This window comes from Apostichopus japonicus, chromosome 16 (genome assembly GCF_037975245.1).
Source record: "Apostichopus japonicus isolate 1M-3 chromosome 16, ASM3797524v1, whole genome shotgun sequence".
NCBI classification, from domain to species: Eukaryota; Metazoa; Echinodermata; class Holothuroidea; order Aspidochirotida; family Stichopodidae; genus Apostichopus; species Apostichopus japonicus.
In genome coordinates this window covers 32612244-32633904 of record NC_092576.1, presented here as the reverse complement: position 1 = coordinate 32633904, position 21661 = coordinate 32612244, and the positions used below count along the sequence as shown (strand labels likewise).

At 36.6% G+C, this 21661-nt stretch overlaps 2 protein-coding genes across 15 annotated transcripts in view; both read right to left on the bottom strand.

Annotated features, from left to right (window-relative positions):
* LOC139982121 (uncharacterized) overlaps positions 1–21661 on the bottom strand; it is a 325984-nt gene that overhangs the window by 6384 nt on the left and 297939 nt on the right. For 13 of the 14 annotated variants that reach the window (XM_071994689.1, XM_071994685.1, XM_071994676.1 and 10 more), the window contains 2 exons: positions 12332–12408; positions 599–657 (listed from right to left, as the gene is read on the bottom strand). In XM_071994689.1, coding sequence (XP_071850790.1) covers positions 599–657; positions 12332–12408 — 136 coding nt within the window. Of the gene's footprint in view, positions 1–598; positions 658–1650; positions 2714–12331; positions 12409–21661 lie in introns of those variants that run through there. The other variant, XM_071994681.1, reaches the window with a different exon arrangement.
* The window catches only part of LOC139982130 (uncharacterized), a 262832-nt gene that overhangs the window by 134711 nt on the left and 106460 nt on the right, over positions 1–21661 (bottom strand). The window lies entirely within an intron of this gene.

The window sequence follows — 21661 nt, the reverse complement described above, 5'->3', positions numbered from 1 at the left end:
AAATACAAATATGTGCTGTCCGTGTGGTACATTATAATATCAAGTAAATCCGTAAGGTTGGTGTTATGAGCTCACTTTTATTATAAGATATGAATCACCACTAGAGAACAAATCATTTGAATGTCCCGGACCCACAAAATTGTTGGTAATAATCCCAAAATAACTTGGATCTTGGTAATGCTGTTTGCTAATGTTACATGTTTTCATCCATTGCGGTGGGCGGAAATGAGGAGGTAGTAATACTTTTTGGAGTTAATCATCTATAAAATGTTACTGTTTATCCTTTATTTCTTCCACCGGCATCCCCCCTTTACTTACTAATATCCTTTGGTTTAAATTCCGACAAGATGTTAAACGGGGACACTAGCCATATATTAAAAAGCAATGGCTCAAATGAGTATCAAAGAAAAAATAAAAAGGCGTATTCAAGGCGAGTGTTAAAGCACAAATATACATTGCAGTAAAGAATAAAATACATAACTACGGTAAACTACCTAATCCGCAACGATATATCTATTGTTTTGTCAGTTGATATTGATAGTTCAGTTAACTTTAATACAGCATCCATGAAAGAAGAAATAAACCACTTTAAACTCACCTCCCATCGACCAGTTTGAAGGTTCAGCTCATACTTGTCGTTGACAGACCACCATGTGACTATAATTGAGAGAAACGATGTACAAAATAACATTGAATTAAATTAGAATTTCGCTACCTCCAGATAGTTTCCATACATTAATGTGAATGTCTAAAGGTACCAAAATGCTTTACAATAATCAATTTCTTGTTAAATTTAAATATTAATAACCTTTATGTGTCGTAAAGTGACTTTAGTATTTGCATCGTAACTTATACCGGGCCTCACTCAATATCTATAAAAAAAAGTGTGTATAATATAGTCGTAATCCTTGATACTTTCCCAGATAAGTTATTGAATAGTTACTGTGGAGGTAATCTCATGAGTGTTTACAAAGTACGGCCAATTATCTACTAAGTAAATTATTCTGCAGTTACTGGAATTCTAAAATAAATGAACATGAAGCTTATAAGATATTTCATAAGATCATGTGACAATGGAGGGAAACTAATCAACATTGAACGCTGGTATGCTGGGGAGGGGTGTTTCGTTTCGCTGCGTGCTCGTCGTCCTTTTGTGGTTTTTTTAATGCTTGAGTGGGTGGTTGGGGGTTTGTATTTGCAGGTGGTTGGGCGTATTTAGTTTTTTGGCTCGCTTGACTCGATCTTACCTTGGTATTTTGTTTGGATTCACCTAGTTATACAATTTACAGTATATTTAATTCAAGTCGAGATCTAGGCAATGGAATGTGTTTTGGTTTCACACATATTTCAGAATACCATCCAAGGATTATTTCCATTTTATAATCTAATTTTTGTTGTGATGGGAACCTACAATAGAATGATTTGTATGTTAAAAGGAAAATGTCAACCTTCCATGAAACAAACAAGAGCATCAATGACGCAGTATCTCAATACTAGAAGTTCTAATTACGACTCCTAATTTCATATCTTTGCTCTGTCTAGACAATTATCAATATCAATCATGGTACAACAAATAAGAGAACTTGTAATTACGCTACTTTGCCACGAATGGTCTCTGCAGGTTAAAATTCATCCTGTGAGTGTTGCCTTTAGGGCTCATTGCCTGTTTGTCGAGAAAACGGCGATGCAAGGTTTAGTAATGTCATAGAATATTTAAGAACTTGTTTTTTATGTGGTATCCTTCATCTTGGGTCAGTCTCAGTTGGACTATAGTTTTATGATGTATCAGGTTCCTAGACATCAATCAGCTATCTTCGTGATGAATTGAAAAGTATTTTTGGATCCGTGAAATGTACATCTTGTGTAGGAACTAATTTATTCTTCACAGTAGTGAATATGAATGTGCAATTTAGAACAAAAGAATATAACAGGAATGTGTTTTTCAAGGTTTATCAAAATTTATTTAATCAAGGCAATGAATGGAATGGCACGAAAAGTACTGAATTAAATTAAGAAGTTCAAAAAATTAGAAAACAAATTAATTAGAGATAAGAAAAAGTTTTATATTACTTAAAAAAGGCAGGAATATGCTGGTCATAAAAACATGATAAAAAATATGAAAATTTGATTCTGGCACTGGTTAAAAAGGGTGAGAAGGTTAACAAGGTGATATTAGGAAAAAAATTCATGAGAAAATGTGAAGCTAAAGTTATCTTAAAATGTGAATAAAAGTGTAAAAAAAAAATCTGAAGTTGACTAAAATTTTAAAATCTGACAAAAGTGAAGCTAAAGATATCTTTAATGTGAATTAAACTTTAAAAAAAAAAAAAAAAATGTGATGTTTGAAGATATCGAATGTAGAGAAAAAAACATATGAAGTTGACTAAAATCTGACAAAGTGTGAAGCTAAAGATATCGTTAAATGTGAATTAAACTCTAAAAAAAATGTGATGTTTGAAGATATTGAATCTAAAAAAAAACATATATGAAGTTGATTAAAATCTGAAAATAACAAAGATGAATGTGAAATGTGACGATAGAGGGACATGGTCTATTTCAACTCCAGCTCTTTAATATCTTCTCCCTCCAGCGTCAAGTGGCATTTCACTGACATCACGTTTAGCAAATCGTCTGGTGACACGTCACCTCTGTCAAGTGTTGTCGTAGATATTTAAATGTTTGTCCACACTCTGTTATGACATAACTTGTAGTTCTGTCAAAAAAGGATAAGGTAAAAATGTGTAATGTTAACATATCACTCTCCAGGTTTTTGTTATTCAGACGTTTTTCCCATGAAGTTTTAGTGTAAATTTTGGTCGGCTTCTAAAATTACTCCATCCCAAATAACAAGAGCGCAAAACTGCATTGTCGTTTCGATGATGTAGCACACCAACATCCTAAATACAAGATCTGTCCAGGCTTATTTTTGATTGTGTTTAAAAGGTTTTGACAAGTTGACCCGTGGAGACCCTAGTTGACTGGCTTCTAGTGTTTGCACGGGTTATCCGGGTACCCGCCTGATGCGATACTACCCGGTTCCTAATTTAATACCCGAATCCTACGCAAAGTGTGATTTAAAAAAAATTGGCAAACATGCACGGTTAGGCAGATTTCCCATTGACTTAGTGTGGTGTTAGGCTACCATGTGGTCGAAGAGAACAGCAATAACGAAGGTGAACGCCCGACGCGATACTACCCGATTCCTAATTTATGACCCGAATCCAACGCAGTGTGATTTAAACAAGAGCCCAAGGGAACTGTGGTTCCTTGCATAGGGGTATATGACAATACACATAATATTATCAAGCAAGATTGGGCTCAAATAGTCCAAGTAATTGTGGTCCTACAAAGTACCAACACTATAGCCAACACTTTTGTGATCACAAATTGTGATCAGATTTTTGATCGGAAGGCACTTTTGAGATCTGAATATGGCGTCGAAAATGTAAGAAATATAAGGTCACCTACAAGCGGGTCAACAGATATGATAACATTGGTGACCTCAAATCACATGACCGTTAAGTTTGAAAATGTTCCACCACCCCATTCACAACTTCTCCCAAAATATCAACCATGTCACACCTTGGCATTGGGAGTTAATTGCATTATATGTCTAAAAATTAACTTTGAACTTGTATACATAACTTCACACACAAAGGTCACCCGGGGGTCAACCAATTGACATTTTTGATCGATGAGACCTAACTAGAGCATCAAAACTGTAAAAATTCAAACATTTTTTCTTTGCCCATTTTCTCCCCCAAAAATACTAGTTTTTTAACATTAATTGACCTTTGGTGACCTAGGATCACATGACCGTTAAGTTTGAAATTATTCCCCTTTACCATTTGCATCTTGTCCCAAAATATCAACCGTGTCACACCTTGGCAATGGGAGTTATTGCACTAAATGTCTGAATATTAACTTTGACCTCGTATAACTTCACACACAAAGGTCACCTGGGGTCAACCCATTGACATTTTTGATTGGTGAGACGTGAATATACCATCATAACTATAAAAATTCAAACATTTTTTCTGCGCCCATGTTCTCCCCCCAAAATGTTAGTTTTTTAACATTAATTGACCTTTGGTGACCTCGGATCACATGACCGTTAAGTTTGAAAATATACCCCTATGCCATTTGCAACTTGTCCCAAAATATCAACCGTGTCACTGCTAGGCACTGGGAGTTATTGCATTAAATGTCTGAAAATTAACTTTGACCTTGTATAACTTCGCTCACGAAGGTCACACAGGGGTCAACCTATTGACATTTATGATCAGCAGGTACCTTTAACATCTGAAAATAGCATCGAAACTGTAAAAATCCCAAAAACGCTTAAAGGTCACCAGAGGTCAAATTGAGGTCACGGGTTACCCAGATGCAGCTCGACAATTGGATTACAGTGAAGCAACTCCCAACCCTAACGGACAATTCGTTCTCAAGTTATCTCCCAAAAATACTAGTATTTTATCATTAATTGACCTTGGGTGACCTTGGATCACATGACCGTTAAGTTTGAAAATATTCCCCTATACCATTTGCAACTTGTCCCAAAATATCAACCATGTCACACCTTGGCACTGGGAGTTATTGTACTAAATGTCTGAAAATTAACTTTGACCTCATATAACTTAACACACAAAGGTCACCTTGGGTCAACCCATTGACATTTTTGATCAGTGAGACGTGAATATAGCATCAAAACTATAAAAATTCAATTATTTTTTCTTTGCCCATTTTCTCCCCCCAATATACTAGTTTTTTAACATTAATTGACCTTTGGTGACCTAGGATCACATGACCGTTATGTTTGAAAATATACCCCTATACCATTTGCAACTTGTCCCAAAATATCAACCATGTCACACCTTGACACTGGGAGTTATTGCATTAAATGTCTGAAAATTATCTTTGACCTTGTATAACTTCGCACACGAAGGTCACACGGGGGTCAACCCATTGACATTTATGATCAGAAGGTACCTTTGACATCTGAAAATAGCATCGAAACTGTAAAAATCCCAAAAACACTTAAAGGTCACCAGAGGTCAAATTGAGGTCAAGGGTCACCCAGATGTGGGTCGACAATTGGATTACATTGAAGCAACTCCCAACCCTAACGGACAATTCGTTCTCAAGTTATCGCAAAAATACTAGTTCTTTAACATTAATTGACCTTTGATGACCTCAGATCTAATGACCGTTCAGTTTCAAAATGTTCCCCTAACCAGTTCACAACTTGTCCTGAAATATCAACCTTGTAGCACATAGGCACTGGGAGTTATTGCAGTTTTAATGTTTTGGGTTTTTGGACCATAACTGACCTTCGGTGACCTTTGTGGGCACCAAAAACAATAGGGCACACCTTCCCCATATGGCGGGTCTATGGTCCAAGTTTGGCCTCAATCCAACTTTCCCTTATTGAGATAGAGCGTACCCAAGCAAGTGTCACAGATGCACACACAGACACACACACGCACGCCAACCTGACTACATAGGTTCCTTTTGCTAAAGCAAGGAACCAAAAAAAAACAATTGACAAACACGGTTTAAGGCAGATTGACTTAGCGTGGTGTTAGGCAACCATGTGGTCGAACTTAATAGTAATAATGTACTCCATGGATATCGAAACGTGATACACGAGGGTAAACAATTTTTCCGGGTACCCGGATACCCGACGGGCAACGGCTCTCGGGTACCCGTTTCCCGATTTTTGGACCCATATAAACACTACTGACTTCCACTTTAAACAATAGGTATCTTGGACTTAATTTGGTCCACCCACACACTTGTTGAGCTATAGTGTTACAAGGTTTCCACAATTTTACCCAGTTATGATAAGAGCACCACAATAAAAAGGGTTCATCTACTCATCATGGACCACCCACCCACCAAGTATGGCATTAATCAATGATTCTCTTGTTGAGTTATCATGCATACTAACTTCTGTTTAAAAATGAGGCTAAGCCAAGCCTCCTCATAAATATGCTTGTCAATTTCAAAAACATTAATTTGAAATTATAAATTCCACCTTGTGGTTTACATTTTATTGCAATGTTTATTTTGGCATTTGATCCTGTCAACCAAGGCTAATTTGTAAAATAAAACATAACTTTAACAAACTATAACATAAGTTTTCAAGGTCTGATTGATCGGGTTGCTTTTTAAACAAAAGTATGAAAACAGCTGAGGTTAAAAAAATGGCCAAACTGTGTTTTTGTGAGCTTGAAGTATTTCAATCCACCTCTTTTGAACTCAGACAAATCAAACTATAGTTGCAAACTGAACAAACTGTAAAGTAAAGCTGACTTTTATCAAACTCTAGATTTTCAAACTTTTTGACAAACTTTTACTTTAGCACCAAGTAGCAACACTTTACAAGTATTGAACCAAAATGATCTTCATGTCAGCCTTTCAGGAATGACAACTTCTTGTATACATTTAAAAAGTAATTAGTTATCTGATTTTTTTTTACATAAATTTCAAACACCATCCAATGGGTGAAAAACAGGGACCTTTAGTTACATGATATCACATTTTAATCACCACAACAAGAGATAACAAATACATTACTAATTATAATATATATTATAGGCAATTTCAACAGGCCCATAATCACATTAATTTAGCAGTACCCAGTTTGGTTCATTATTCTCAGCACACAATACTAGAAAACTAACAAACTAATGCACCTATCAATTGCATAAGTAGACTTAAGACGAATTGTAATACAAAAACTCTTTGTAATTTGCAGAATTTGATTTTTCATTTAACATAATCAGTGCTTTAACAACATTGGAGTTAATTGTTTGGAACTAACGCTAAACGATTTTAACGATGACTGTAGTCAATAAACTAAAACTAAAATATCGCTCTAGGCTATTTAGCCTTCTACAAAAGGAAATCATTGTAATTTGCAGATAAATATTTTTCATTGGACAGAATTACTGAAATAAGTGTCTTAAATACACAAGATTCAACTGTTTAGAAGCCTATAATCCTAGACCAATGTGACTGATAGCCTTGGTTAAAAATCACACAAATACTAAAGGTCGTCAATGACAATGGCCAAATTAGAAGCGGACATCACAAATAATACAACAATTCTAGCTGCCAGACTTGAGAAGGCTAGGCCTCCTAGACCTATGTTACTGTTAGCCTAAGCCTATGTTAGGCTAGCTACAAAACAGAGCAGGATACCAATTTACTTTTCATTGAACGTAACTAGCAGATTAAAGATTATTGGATTTAATTGTTTAGAACTAAGGTAGCCTACTACAAAAAGGAAAATCAATGCAATTGGCGAAAACATAAATACTAAAGGTCGTCATTGACAATGGCCAAATTAGAAGCGAACATAACGAATAATACAACAATTCTAGATGCCAGACTTGAGAAGGTTAGGCCTCCTAGACCTATGTTACTGTTAACCTAGGCCTATGTTAGGCTAGGTACAAAACAGATCAGGATACCGATGTACTTTTCATTAAACATAAAAACTGAAATAAGTGGATTAAAGACAAGGGAGATAACTATATGTAATATAGTCATATTTGGAAGCATGTATGTTACGAAGATAGGCTTTACGTCAAGTAGGGACCCTCATTAGCCTAGGCCTAACCTAGCCTAGTAATCCTAGACCAATGTTACTGTTACTAGTCCAAGATGAGGTTATCTACAACAACAAAACGTGATATACGAAAGGACGTTAATGACAACGGCCAAATTAGAATAGGCCAAAAACTCGACCATATTCTAGATGCCCCCCTTGAGAAAGCTAGGCCTATCGACCTATGTTACTGAAGACTGTAGTGTTAGTAGCGCCTAAGCTGACCTAGGCCTACACTAGGTAAAACTAGCTATCAAACAAATTCCAAGTTACCAAGATAAAGGCCAGGACTAGGTTACGCTAGCTACAAAAAAAAAAGTTCCCGAGATACAAACACAGAAGGTCGTACATGACAATGCCATGATAACAGGACATATGAAGATATCGTCATTGGAAAATTAAGCCTAGCCTAGGACCTAGATCTACATCCAGTTCAACAAAAGGTAGAAACTAGCATTGGCCTAGCGAAGTTAGGCCTAGCCTAACCCGAACTTAGCATAAGTAGAATGAGCGGATATCCCCACAATCAAGATAATCATAACGGAACCACTACATTTTGACGAAAACTCTTCAACAAAGGTTAAAACTGACAGTCGACTTTGTTAAACCAAATGTCTTGTGTTACTGTTAGGCCCTATTGGTACAGTTTTATTTATGTTAAGAGTTGATCTGTGAATAGCATAAAACTTCGATAAAACAGAGAATACATACCTTTACAAAACAGTCCGATCCTTTCATCTCAGTTTTTACAAACGATTACTTTGATAACAAATTACCAACAGCAAAAGCGATTAACTTTATATTGATAAAATTTTCGTTGAGATAATTTTGGGAACTATGGTTTGAGAGTGAGGAACAATACATCTTTAAACAGGATAGTGAATAATGAGCGTAATGACGCTAAACGATTGCGACATACTTTGCTTTCACTAGTTGTCTGGCCTCTTCAAGAACAGAATAATCCAATCATGAGTGACAATTACATCACATGTTACAATTGAGCCAATGAGACCACGGCGTTATTGTCTATTCTACATACTGTTTAACATAATACATAAAACCGCAGATAACAAACCAATCAGTGAGAAGTAAAACGTCACATGCCCATAATAAACCATGGACGTCGAATAATAATCAACAAATGAGCAGGGAAACGGGGGCAAAAGTTCCTTACAAACAAGTTTTGGAACGTGTGCAAGAAAGGCCTGCAACAAAGCCCGATTTGGCCCGATTCGGACATAAATCGGTGAAAAAGTCATAGAATGAGATAAATTTCTCGAATAAAATTTGTTGACCTATATGATATATGCTTGCTCTGGAAATCCCATAGAAAAAAAACTTTGTAGAAAGATGATGTAACTTTTTTTAAGAGAAGAGAGAGTCCCACGTACTGTTACAATATCTCTATACATGTAATGTATTGAGATAAAAAATGGTGGAAGACAATGGTGGAGTTTAACATTAAAATTGTCAAATCATATTTTTGATAATTTTTTTATTTCTGTACGTCGTAATATTTAGAGGGATACAAATGGTTACTGGATACGATTCATGTACACAAAATATTAAATAAGATATCAGCATATAGGGATCGGGAGGAATGGAGTGTGTAGTAGCGTGTAAGAAGTAATTCAGTAGTCCTATTCTGGTAAATGCGTTCAGGTCTGTAATGTGTGTATGACTGGAGAACCATGTACATTTTATACTTGTATTCGGTGATATTTCCTTTGTATAAGGGAAGGCTCGCAAATTTAACCGGCGATGATCGAAGGCCCAACCGTTGCTATCCAGTGTAATGAGCACAGCAACCAGCTGGTAATGAGTCATGCTTGAACGCACACATTTCCTGCCTTCCAAGAGTCGGTGGACAGTTGTATGCACTTGACTATGAGACCACAAATTAAGCCTCTTATGCACAAAAGAAGACCAGCCAATGAACTGGTCACTTTGGTCCAGGATGTACACAAAAGGGTTATAGAATTTTCTCTGCAGGTTGGAGAATTGTTTATCAATAAAGCTACTACATATACGCTACTGTAACTGCATTGAGTTACTACACAGTTGTGTGTACTTTGCTGACGGTTTGTGCTCGTAACATGAATTTTACGTGGCGCTTTCATCGCTATTTTTTATTTCGTGTTTTGCAATTGAACTAATAGAGACACTCCGTTTGGTCTTGAATCCCTTAATACACAAAAACCTACATCATCAATGCTCTAGACAATCTCTCAAACCTGTGGGGACTTTTCTTTTGTTCGTACTATAAACAGTTTATTGAAATGACAGTAAATATATAGCCTAACCATTAAAACTTGTACGTATCTATATGCAGAATCACCTCCACGTGAGTCATGCAGTCAGACAGTAGGCTAAGACATGTGCGTGATCTTACTTTCACGTTGCGCAGCTGCTTTCGGGTTGTAAAAAACATGAACAGTTCGCGACTTGTGCAAGAAAAATTGTTATTGCATGGCGCTTTACGAAATGGAATGGCTAATAAAGAAACCGAATAATTCTTATTCATAGTAGACTTACTTGGCTTTAATTGTAACGAAGTCACGAATGATATAATTTTAATTTAGTTTCAGAAATTACGTTTGTTCAGATCGTTTAGCATAAAGCATAAATTCGGTTTAGACTACAACGGTATGACTAGTTGTAATTGTACTATACACTGAACCAATGTTTGAAAACTTGCGTTTGAAGCCTTCATGAATGGGTAATATGACTTTTTGTATCACATTGCGTGACATTTATTTCTTGGCAACTTGCCAACGTTACTTGAGATAGTAGTATTTCATCAGAGCCAGGCAAAAATAACAGTCTGCTGTTAGAGACAAGTTAGAGTAGCCATATTATGTGATAAAATGAAAAGAGATTTAACCTGTCTTACAATCTTTAAAAAGTTTAACTTACAAAACTGACGATATTATGAAACAAACTACGTTCGGCAAAGCCCCTTTTCTAGACTGCCTAACAATAGTGTTTACCCCTACTTATATATCACGGTAGGCTACTGTACATGTGCTGCGGATTTTCCCAGGTACCTTGCCAAACACCCCCCCTGTCTAACACCTGTTTGTTAACATTTTTGGCACGTTTCCAAAAAACTTTTCATGGAGTAAACTATTTTGACTCCACTCTAGAATTAATTAGGTCAGTCAGTAAAGGATCGGTAGAGTTATGCGAAATATTATCTGAGACGTTCAAGAAAATTTATATCCCCGTAACAAAGTAAAACCATGGATTTATATAAAACACACCTCGAGCTAACCGGCTCATCCGCATGAACAAAACAGTCTGTTCCCCATGATACACGAGGCACAGTCTATACCATACATACATAGCACGATATCAAGGCCCCAATAGCTACAGTATGGCCATCTTTATCAAAGTAAACCTTCCAATCCCATGTTTTAGGCCACTTGGCATGATTAACTAAATGCTCAATATTTTTTCCATGTCTTTTTGCTCGATCTTTCGTAAAATTTGAAAGGTGTACCAACTTAGGCGGAGTGTATAGCCTAGTGGTCTCCCAGTCATGAGATCCCCGGTTCGATTCCCCGCCAACAGCAATGTGCGTCGTCTGGCAAGAGTGTTGTTCAATAACAACTTCCCGACATGGACGTTAAATGGATGTGTGCCGAGAGATTGGCTTCGGTCAGCTTGCGAGTCTACAAGCCTCCATGGCTTCTTTCGCGAGTTCCTGCTTGCGGGAAGATCACATATACATACATACATACTGTTCGTACACAATTGGTAATTTCTCTATGCTCAATATTGTTTCCATGTCCTTGTAGAAAACGTCAACTTCACAAAATACAATTAGTTGTGTTTTTGTTGTTACGTGAGATCCGTAACCGACGAAGTGGTTAGGCTATGTACTATACTCTTAACTATGGTAGGATAATTATTTTTCCTTTTTTGTGTGGAAATTCTAGAAAATACTTTCTTTTTCCCCCACTTAACAGCAGATGTGGTCGTATGGTTTATTCATAAATGGGTGTACTAGAGCCTTGTTTTCATGACATTTGTTGCATTTAGCACGTTATGCCAGTTTCGCATGAATTTTTCGAAAGTATTTTGCTCAATCTTTCGTAAAATTTGAAAGGTGTACCAACTTACTGTTCCAGTAGAGAAAAGAGAGTTGGACCAGTGTTAGTGAATGAAAATACTTTGTACAGGAAAAGAAGTCTGAAAGTATTTTGAAACATTCGATACGAAAATAGTTCATGAAGATTTCAACTTGTTCTTGAAATAAATCTCCTTCTACTGTGGTCAGAGTGCCATTGTTACGTAAAAACCACGGACCAGGAAAAGGCAAGTACCGCTTTTGTTTACAAACAATAGCAGCGCTTCTGTGTTGGGAGCTCAATGCTCATTACTTTCACGGAGTTACCGTGGGTGTGTGCACTCAAGCATGAGCGATATGCGGGCTGCATAATGAGCAGTGGTGTGCTGCTGGCTGGGCCTTCTATCATCGCCGGTTAAATTTGCGAGCCTTCCCTAAAACAGACAGAGATTAGGAAATTGACGGCTTGATTGGCTTCTGACAATTACCATTTATAATTTTTGCTAACGACAATGGATAATTCGAAAGCCCCGAAATAAACTTCAGTGAATGTTTATATTAACAATACAGTAGCACATCATGGACTTATTCTATAAACATAATAATACTGATCAATCGATATGTTACCTGAGCTTATACTTTACCTTTCACATTCCTTGACGTTAATATTGACGGAATAGACTCGGCAGGGATATACTGAGGTAACAGACAACGCCTGAACCTACGAAATAAAGAAGAAAATATTCCGGTCAATCATGTGATTGTGAAATCAAATCATTTGCATCAGCTAGCTGCAACAAAATCAAATTCAACACAAAAAATAATTGTTTCCTTTACATGCTACATCACTGTGAAACCGACACTGCATGGTCGTGTGAGCGCTTAGGTTAGTTTCAGTTTTTTTTTTTATTCCGTTCAAGAAATCTAACAACGATGCTGTTCATTACCTTAAACTAGTCAAGCATCATTTAAATAACCGAAAAATGTTTCGATAACAAAGAAGATCGATGGACAAAAGGACAAATATTAAAAATAACAAATCAGCAAAATATGTTAATATGTAGGCATTTTCCAGACTAACACTTCACAGTTTTCACTTTCAAATTCAATCGGTTGAAACAGACAAGCTGGCCAGCCCAAATGTTATGAAAATATCTGCTCACTTCGGTTTGCTAATTATTATCATACGTTTGCTTAAAACCAAATGTAATGTCTATCCTTGTGTGGCACCATGATATGGCTGATACATTTCTTTAATCGTGTTAAATAAGTCGGAAAAACAAGTCTGCTGATGGCTGATGATATTACTTATTCAAATGATATATATATATATATATATATATATATATATATATATACATATACATATACATATATATACATAAACATTGGTATTTGGGTTTACTTCAGCGGATGATAGCTGGAGCTTAGGTTTACCTAGGGTCTTCTTGTTCAATAAATTTTACTTCCTTTGAGGAATGATCAGTTCGAGTTAAGAGAAAACATCATTAACTTTTCAATTTCGAAGTAACAATAGGAAAATCGTTCATTAAAAGGGTAGAATTTCCCCTTAAAAGTGGAGGGAACTTCGAAGGGTATATGATTTACGTAGTTGATATACGTGGTATATATGTTGATCCCAACTTTACACCTCGATTTTGACCAAATGCGGCTATATATATCTCCGAAACTTTAATGTTTCTCTAATTACACATAAATCTTCACATTTTTACCTGTTTCTCCAATAAATTTGGAATATTTAAGAAATTAAGAGTTTCTATTTTAAATGGCAAATTCCACGTAATGATGCAATGCCCATTTCGTAAGCAGTTCTGTGTTTGGTTCACAGGACACTCGATCGGATCGTAACTTTGTATTAAAATACATATAACGTTACTAATGCATGTGGGCCTAGCCAGGTAGTCTAGAAAGGGAAGTGCCACGGTTTACCGTACACGTTGCCCATTTGCAGTTGGCTTTTGGAACTTTGGTGGATTGTTCGCATTGTAAGTAAATTCCGTTCCGTATATTCATAGCATTTAGAATAAAAAAACCATGCAGAACACAAATTAAGTTAGACCATGGTTAGAGCAGACTAGGCCTAACGTAAGACCCTAATTAGGCCTATATAGTTTTACAGGCTATGGTAAATAACTGCTTTCTGCTACTGCTAGTGCTGATACTAGTTATATATTATAATTTGATAAACGAGTCCTCGAAATATAAAGCTTTGGGTATGTCTCAGCCTCGCTGTCATACAGTAAGGCTTTCAGAAAGTCACAACTCCACAAAAGCTGATACATAAGCAAAGGGAACACTACAGTAAAAGAGAGGGCCTGATAGATTCTATATTCCATATATACTAGGGTTGGGCGATATTTGCTTTTTAATGTCACGATAAATAGTTAAAAAATTATCGCGATATTTCGATAATTACGATAATTTTTTCTTGTTGTTTTTAGTGTGTTCGCGAACACACTAAAAACAACTGCCGATTTCCCACCGGTGTTTTCGCGCAGCAAATACACCGAGCATAATGGCGTGGGGTTCAGGGGTCCAGGGGCGAAGGCCCCCGGAAAAGTTAAGTATTTTTGCATGTCTGGCGATAAAAAATTCGCAATTGAGGATTCAAAATACTGACTAACTTTATGAATTTAAATTGTCACGAAACTGATGAAAGTTTTAAAATGACAAGTTAGAGTAGCTATATTATGTGATAAAATGAAAAGAGAATTAATCTGTCTTACAATCTTTATAAAGTTTAACTTACAAAACTGTCGATATTATGAAACAAACTACGTTCGGCAAAGCCCCGTTTCTAGACTGCCTAACAATCAGTTTACAACTGCAGTGTTTAACCGTACTTAAATATCACGGTAGGCTACAATGTGCTTCAAATTTTCTCAGGTACCTTGCAAAACAACCCCCCTGTCTAACACCTGTTTGTTAACATTTTTGGCACGGTTCAAAAAAACTTTGCATGGAGTAAACTTTTTTGGCTCCACTCTAGAATTAATTAGGTCAGTCAGTAAAGGATCGGTAAAGTTATGCGAAATATTATCTTAGACGTTCAAGGAAAGTAGGTAAATATCCCCGTAACATTAAGGTAAGTAAAACACACCTCAAGCCAACCGACTCCTCCGCATGAACAAAACAATCTATTCCCCATGATACACGAGGCACGGTCTATACCATACAGACATAGCACGATATCAAGGCCCCAATAGCTACAGTATGGCCATCTTTATGAAAGTAAACCTTGTAATTCCATGTTTTAGGCCACCAGGCGTGATTAACTTAATGCTAAATATTGTTTCCATGTCCTTGTAGAAATCGTCAACTTCACAAAATACAATTAGTTGTGTTTTTGTTGTTACGTGAGATCCGTAACCGACGAAGTGGTTAGGCTATTTACTATAAACTTAACTATGGTAGGATATTATTTTTTTTTTTTGTGGAAATTCTAGAAAATACTTTCTTTCCCCCACTTTACACCAGATGTGGTCTTCTGGTTTATTCATAAATGGGTGTACTAGAGCCTTGTTTACATGACACTTGTTGCATTTAGCACGATATGCCAGTTTCGCGTGAATTTTTCGAAAGTATTTTGCTCGATCTTTCGTAAATTAGAAAGGTGTACCAACTTACTTTTCGTACACAATTGGTAATTTCTCTACTGATTTTCAGAGTTTTGTTCTCTATACAGTCAATGTTGTAAAGAACGGGTTTTTACGAAGTTCAAAAGTCAGTAAATGAAGTTGATAAAATATTTCTTTTCAACTTTCTTAACCATGGAATGCTAGAATAACATTTACACATAAAACGGTGAATTTTTTTTTTCTACATCTATTTCAAATTTCTTTCACAAGAAATTATCGTCATTTGTTCAATCCTCAAAAAATATCGTCTTGAAAAAAAATTATCGCGATAATAATAATTTTCGATATATCGCCCAACCCTAATATATACAAGTTTCAAAAGTTAAAAAATGTGAAAACCTTTGCTGTCTCAGTACAGCATACATGCCCACAATAGTATGTTGTCCATACGTCTTAGTGTGCATCACTAATTTTAACCATGTGCACAGTGGTGTGTCGTTGGTTCTGCTAAAGAGAACTAAGTCATACAGGGCCTTGTGTAGCAGTGTACAACTATTTTTGTAACATGATAATTTTTTCCCTGCACCTACAGTGTGGGGTGAATCACGGCCGAAGATAACATTGAGTATGCATATTAATATAACAAGGCAATTGTGACTAATGAATTTTTATGCATTTAGATATTAACAGGATGATAGAGTGTCATATGGGCATAGTGTTAAAAGTGCTGAAATAATAGCTTGATCGAAAGTTTTCCTCAAAGTCTCTGCTAATGGGGTGACCTGCAGTCACTTGAGCGCTTAGGAATGTTTGCGAATAGAGCAACTTCCTTGACCAAAAGTGCTACAGTAGGGTTGATCCAGTTTTCAGAGTCCCATAACAAAAAAACACAGTATATCATACATCATTGGAAAGGTACAAATGTCAAGATTCAATGTCACATTATTTGATCGAATTAGCGGATGTCGAAAAACCATCAGCTATGCATTTTAAGGAACTAAGCAGTAACTCCTTAAACCTTGCAATGGGTTCACACTTGCTCACACTGATCAGTTATGAAATTGATCCAATGTTATCTGTTTCTTTATCTTTAAACTAATTAATTAAGTTAATCAGTGGTCTAACATAGTACAATCACAGGATTTAGTGTTCGACCGATTGTATGACAATCGGTTTTACCGATTACCGATTATTTCAAAATTTTCGTGGAACTGGCCTAATGTATGATTAAGTGTTATGCATGATTATAAACTTCTAGGCCAATACAATCAAAGATGTAAATGAACGACTTAACTGTTCACAGTAAAGATTAATGGAGCAAGTAAAGAACACTGTAATACATACATAGGGCGATGTACGATTATAACGAGGAGTCGCAATATTGCAATCCCGCCACAACACAGTACTGTACAGACTACAGAAGGGGAAAAATAGTAGCCATTGGCTACGAAATGAAAAACAAAAAAGTTAGGGACAGGTTTTACAACTGCTATGAAAACCATTATCAGTGTTGCAACTCAAACGTAAATAAAGTAAAAAGTATATTGCACGTAAATAAAATATTCGTTATTTCGTTAGCTGATATCGAAATATATGATCTGAATTCTGATATGAAAAATAATGTGTAGGCCTAAGAGTAAGTTGGCCTGACGTTTCGATCCTAGCAGGATCGAAATGTAACGCCACATTACTTTTAATTCTTACAAAGGCTCTTTAGTGGATAAGCAGTTTGCTAACAGTTTTATTTTATTATGAAAAATAAAACAATCCCGAACGTTTGCTTCAAGTTTTCAATTTACCATCTGCGCGGTAAAACTTACGATCGAACGAACGTTGTTTCAAACGATCATACACAGTAAGTCAATGGCGCTTCTCCATTGACTTAACTACATGTGGGAGAAATCACACACTAAAGTCCCATTGACTTTGTCGCGGCGTGTCATTGGAAATCAGACTTGCTTTTAGTCGGTTGCGGTAAGGAGTTTAGTTACTGTTAGCACGTATGGTGGTACATGCGGCATAGGAAAAAAAGTTGCTTCGGGTTTTTCGTAAAAATATGCGTAAGAATGTTTGCCTAATCACAAAATACTGTTATGCAGTAGAACTTTTGAGGAATGTCGCCAAACGTGTTTATGGATTTTTAGGTGTATTTGGAGCCTTGATTTCATCATTTTATGCCATTTGTAAAATCTTGGGCGCATTTTCAAACTCAACAGTTCTGAAGCTCAACCGTTCTTCAGCCAGACTAGCCTAATGTATGTAGTTCTCACAATGAACAAAGCCTAATGTTATTGTTTTCACTTTCCAGTTTTCACCTACGGTGAAACGGCCAAAGTGGTTCAAAAGTATACTGATTTGGTGATAATAGTTAGTATAGACAATTTTTCTTTCTTATCAATCGTTTAACATGATGACAGGTGGTTCTGTTAGATGCAACAAGCGAAGTAAAAAAAATACGTCGTTCCCCTAAGCTTATCGCGGGTATACTGTGTGTTGTTACGCGGGTATACAGCATGATGTTAACTGCCAAAACTGGATAGTGTATCGAACAGCATTTGTGCAAACTCGCGCGAGGGACTTAAGATAACATTACACGGTAGATTAGCGCACCTTCCCCGGCTATGAATAGCATTGAATCGAATGATCAAAATTTTTTCTCCCGTTGTAGTTGTGGTGTTTCAAAAGCGCGGACAATACAATCCTTTATGTGGAACGTAATAATCGGTTCCAACTAATCGGTAGCGCAATGGATTTTGCCGATGCCGATTATTTACCGATTGTCTGATAATCGGCCCGATGCCGATTGTCTAACCGATTATCGGTCGAACACTAATTTAAATCCATCGGGATTGATGCCAAGGGAATCCAGACCTATTTCATGAAAATATTATTTTTCATGGCTCCCTTAAAAATAATTTATGACAAAAACCAGCATACATATGTGCAGAATATAGTTTCATACTGGGTATCATGTCCAAATTAAACCTCTCGATTGTATTCATACTTTAACAAGAGCCTAAGGGCACTGTGGTTCCTTGCGTAGGGGTATATGACAATACACATAATATTATCAAGCAAGATTGGGTTCAAATAGTCAAGTAATTGTGGTCCTACATGTTCCCATAAAGTAACCAACACTACAGCCAACACTTTTGTGATCACAAATTGTGATCAGATTATGATCAAAATGCACTTTTGAGATCTGAACATGGCGTCAAAAATGTAAGAGATATAAGGTCACCTACAAGCAGGTCAACAGATATGATAACATTGGTGACCACAGATGACATGACCGTGAAATTTGAAAATGTTCCACCACCCCATTCACAACTTGTCCCAAAATATCAACCGTGGCATTGGGATTTAATTGCATTAAATGTCTAAAAATTAACTTTGAACTTGTATAAATAACTACACACACAAAGGTCACCCGGAGGTCAACCAATTGACCTTTTTGATCGGTGAGACCTAAATAGAGCATCAGAACTGTAAAAATTCAAACATATTTTCTTTGCCCATTTTTCTCCCCAAAATACTAGTTTTTTAACATTAATTAATTTTTAACATTAATAACTTTGCACACAAAGGTCCCACGGGGGTCAACCCATTGACATTAATGATCAGAAGGTACCTTTGACATCTGAAAATAGCATCGAAACTGTAAAAATCCCCAAAACAAGTAAAGGTCACCAGAGGTCAAATTGAGGTCAAAGGTCACCCAGATGCCGGTTGACAATTGGATTACATTGAAGCAATTTCCAACCCTAACGGACAATTCGTTCTCAAGTTATCGCCAAAAAACTAGTTTTTTATCATCAATTGACCTTTGGTGACCTCCGATCACATAACCGTTAGTTTGAAAATATTCCCCTATACCATTTGCAACTTGTCCCAAAATATCAACCGTGACACACCTTGGCACTGGGAGTTATTGCACTAAATGTCTGAAGATTAACTTTGACCTCATATAACTGAACCCACAAAGGTCACCTTGGGTCAATTCATTGACATTTTTGATTGGTGTGACGTGAATATAGCATCAAACTATAAAGATTCAAACAATTTTTGTCTTTGCATATTTTCTCCCCCCAAAATACTAGTTTTTTAACATTAATTGACCTTTGGTGACCTCGGATCACATGACCGTTAAGTTTGAAAATATTCCCCTTTACCATTTGCAACTTGTCCAAAAATATCAACCATGTCACACCTTGGCAATGACGGTTATTGCATTAAATATCTGAAATTTAACTTTGACCTTGTATAACTTCGCACACCAAGGTCACACGGGGGTCAACCCATTGACATTTATGATTAGAAGGTACCTTTGACATCTGAAAATAGCATCGAAACTTTAAAATTCCCCAAAACAAGTAAAGGTCACCAGAGGTCAAATTGAGGTCAAAGGTCACCCAGATGCCGGTTGACAATTGGATTACATTGAAGCAATTTCCAACCCTAACGGACAATTCGTTCTCAAGTTATCGCCAAAAAACTAGTTTTTTATCATTAATTGACCTTTGGTGACCTCGGATCGCATGACCGTTATGTTTGAAAATATTCCCCTATACCATTTGCAACTTGTCCCAAAATATCAACCGTGTCACACCTTGGCAATGGGGGTTTATTGCATTAAATATCTGAAATTTAACTTTGACCTTGTATAACTTCGCACACCAAGGTCACACGGGGGTCAACCCATTGACATTTATGATTAGAAGGTACCTTTGACATCTGAAAATAGCATCGAAACTTTAAAATTCCCCAAAACAAGTAAAGGTCACCAGAGGTCACATTGAGGTCAAAGGTCACCCAGATGCCAGTTGACAATTGGATTACATTGAAGCAATTTCCAACCCTAACGGACAATTCGTTCTCAAGTTATCGCCAAAAAACTAGTTTTTTATCATTAATTGACCTTTGGTGACCTCGGATCGCATGACCGTTATGTTTGAAAATATTCCCCTATACCATTTGCAACTTGTCCCAAAATATCAACCGTGTCACACCTTGGCAATGGGGGTTATTGCATTAAATATCTGAAATTTAACTTTGACCTTGTATAACTTTGCACTCGAAGGTCACACAGGGGTCAACCTATTGACATTTATGATCAGAAGGTACCTTTGACATCTGAAAATAGCATCGAAACTTCAAAATTCCCCAAAACAAGTAAAGGTCACCAGAGGTCAAATTGAGGTCAAAGGTCACCCAGATGCCGGTTGACAATTGGATAACATTGAAGCAATTTCCAACCCTAACGGACAATTCGTTCTCAAGTTATCGCCCAAAAACTAGTTTTTTATCATTAATTGACCTTTGGTGACCTCGGATCACATGACCGTTAAGTTTGAAAATATTCCCCTATACCATTTGCAACTTGTCCCAAAATATCAACCGTGACACACCTTGGCACTGGGAGTTATTGCACTAAATGTCTGAAGATTAACTTTGACCTCATATAACTGAACCCACAAAGGTCACCTTGGGTCAACTCATTGACATTTTCGATCGGTGTGACGTGAATATAGCATCAAACTATAAAAATTCATACATTTTTGTCTTTGCCCATTTTCTCCCCCCAAAAAACTAGTTTTTTAACATTTATTGACCTTTGGTGACCTTGGATCACATGACCGTTAAGTTTGAAAATATTACCCTATACCATTTGCAACTTGTCCAAAAATATCAACCGTGTCACACCTTGGAACTGGGAGTTATTGCATTAAATGTCTGAAAATTAACTTTGACCTTGTATAACTTCGCACATGAAGGTCACAGGGGTGTCAACCCGTTGACATTTTTGATCGGAAGGTACCTTTGATATCCAAATCTAGCATCAAAACCAAACATTTTCTTTTTTGTTCGTTTCTTCCCTAAATAAGCACATTTTTTCTAATGTGACCTTTGACCTTTTGACCTTGGTTTCAGATGTAGTTTAATCTTCTGATTACAAAAAACAAAACGACAAGTCTGTACAGCCATTCTAACTCCGACCGAAAAACTTTGACCCCTTATAACTTTGCACAAAAAGGTCACACGGGGTCAACCTATTGACATTTATGTTCAGAAGGCACCTTTGACATCTGAAAATAGCATCAAAACTGTAAAAATCCCCAAAAACACGTAAAGGTCACCAGAGGTCAAATTGAGGTCAAAGGTCACCCAGATGCGGGTCGACAATCGGATTAAATTGAGGTAACTCCCAACCCTAACGGACAATTCGTTCTCAAGTTATTGCAAAAATACTAGTTTTTTATCATTAATTGACCTTTGGTGACCTCGGATCACATGACCGTTAAGTTTGAAAATGTTCCCCTAACCAGTTCACAACTTGTCCCAAAATATCAATCTTGTCGCACATTGGCACTGGGA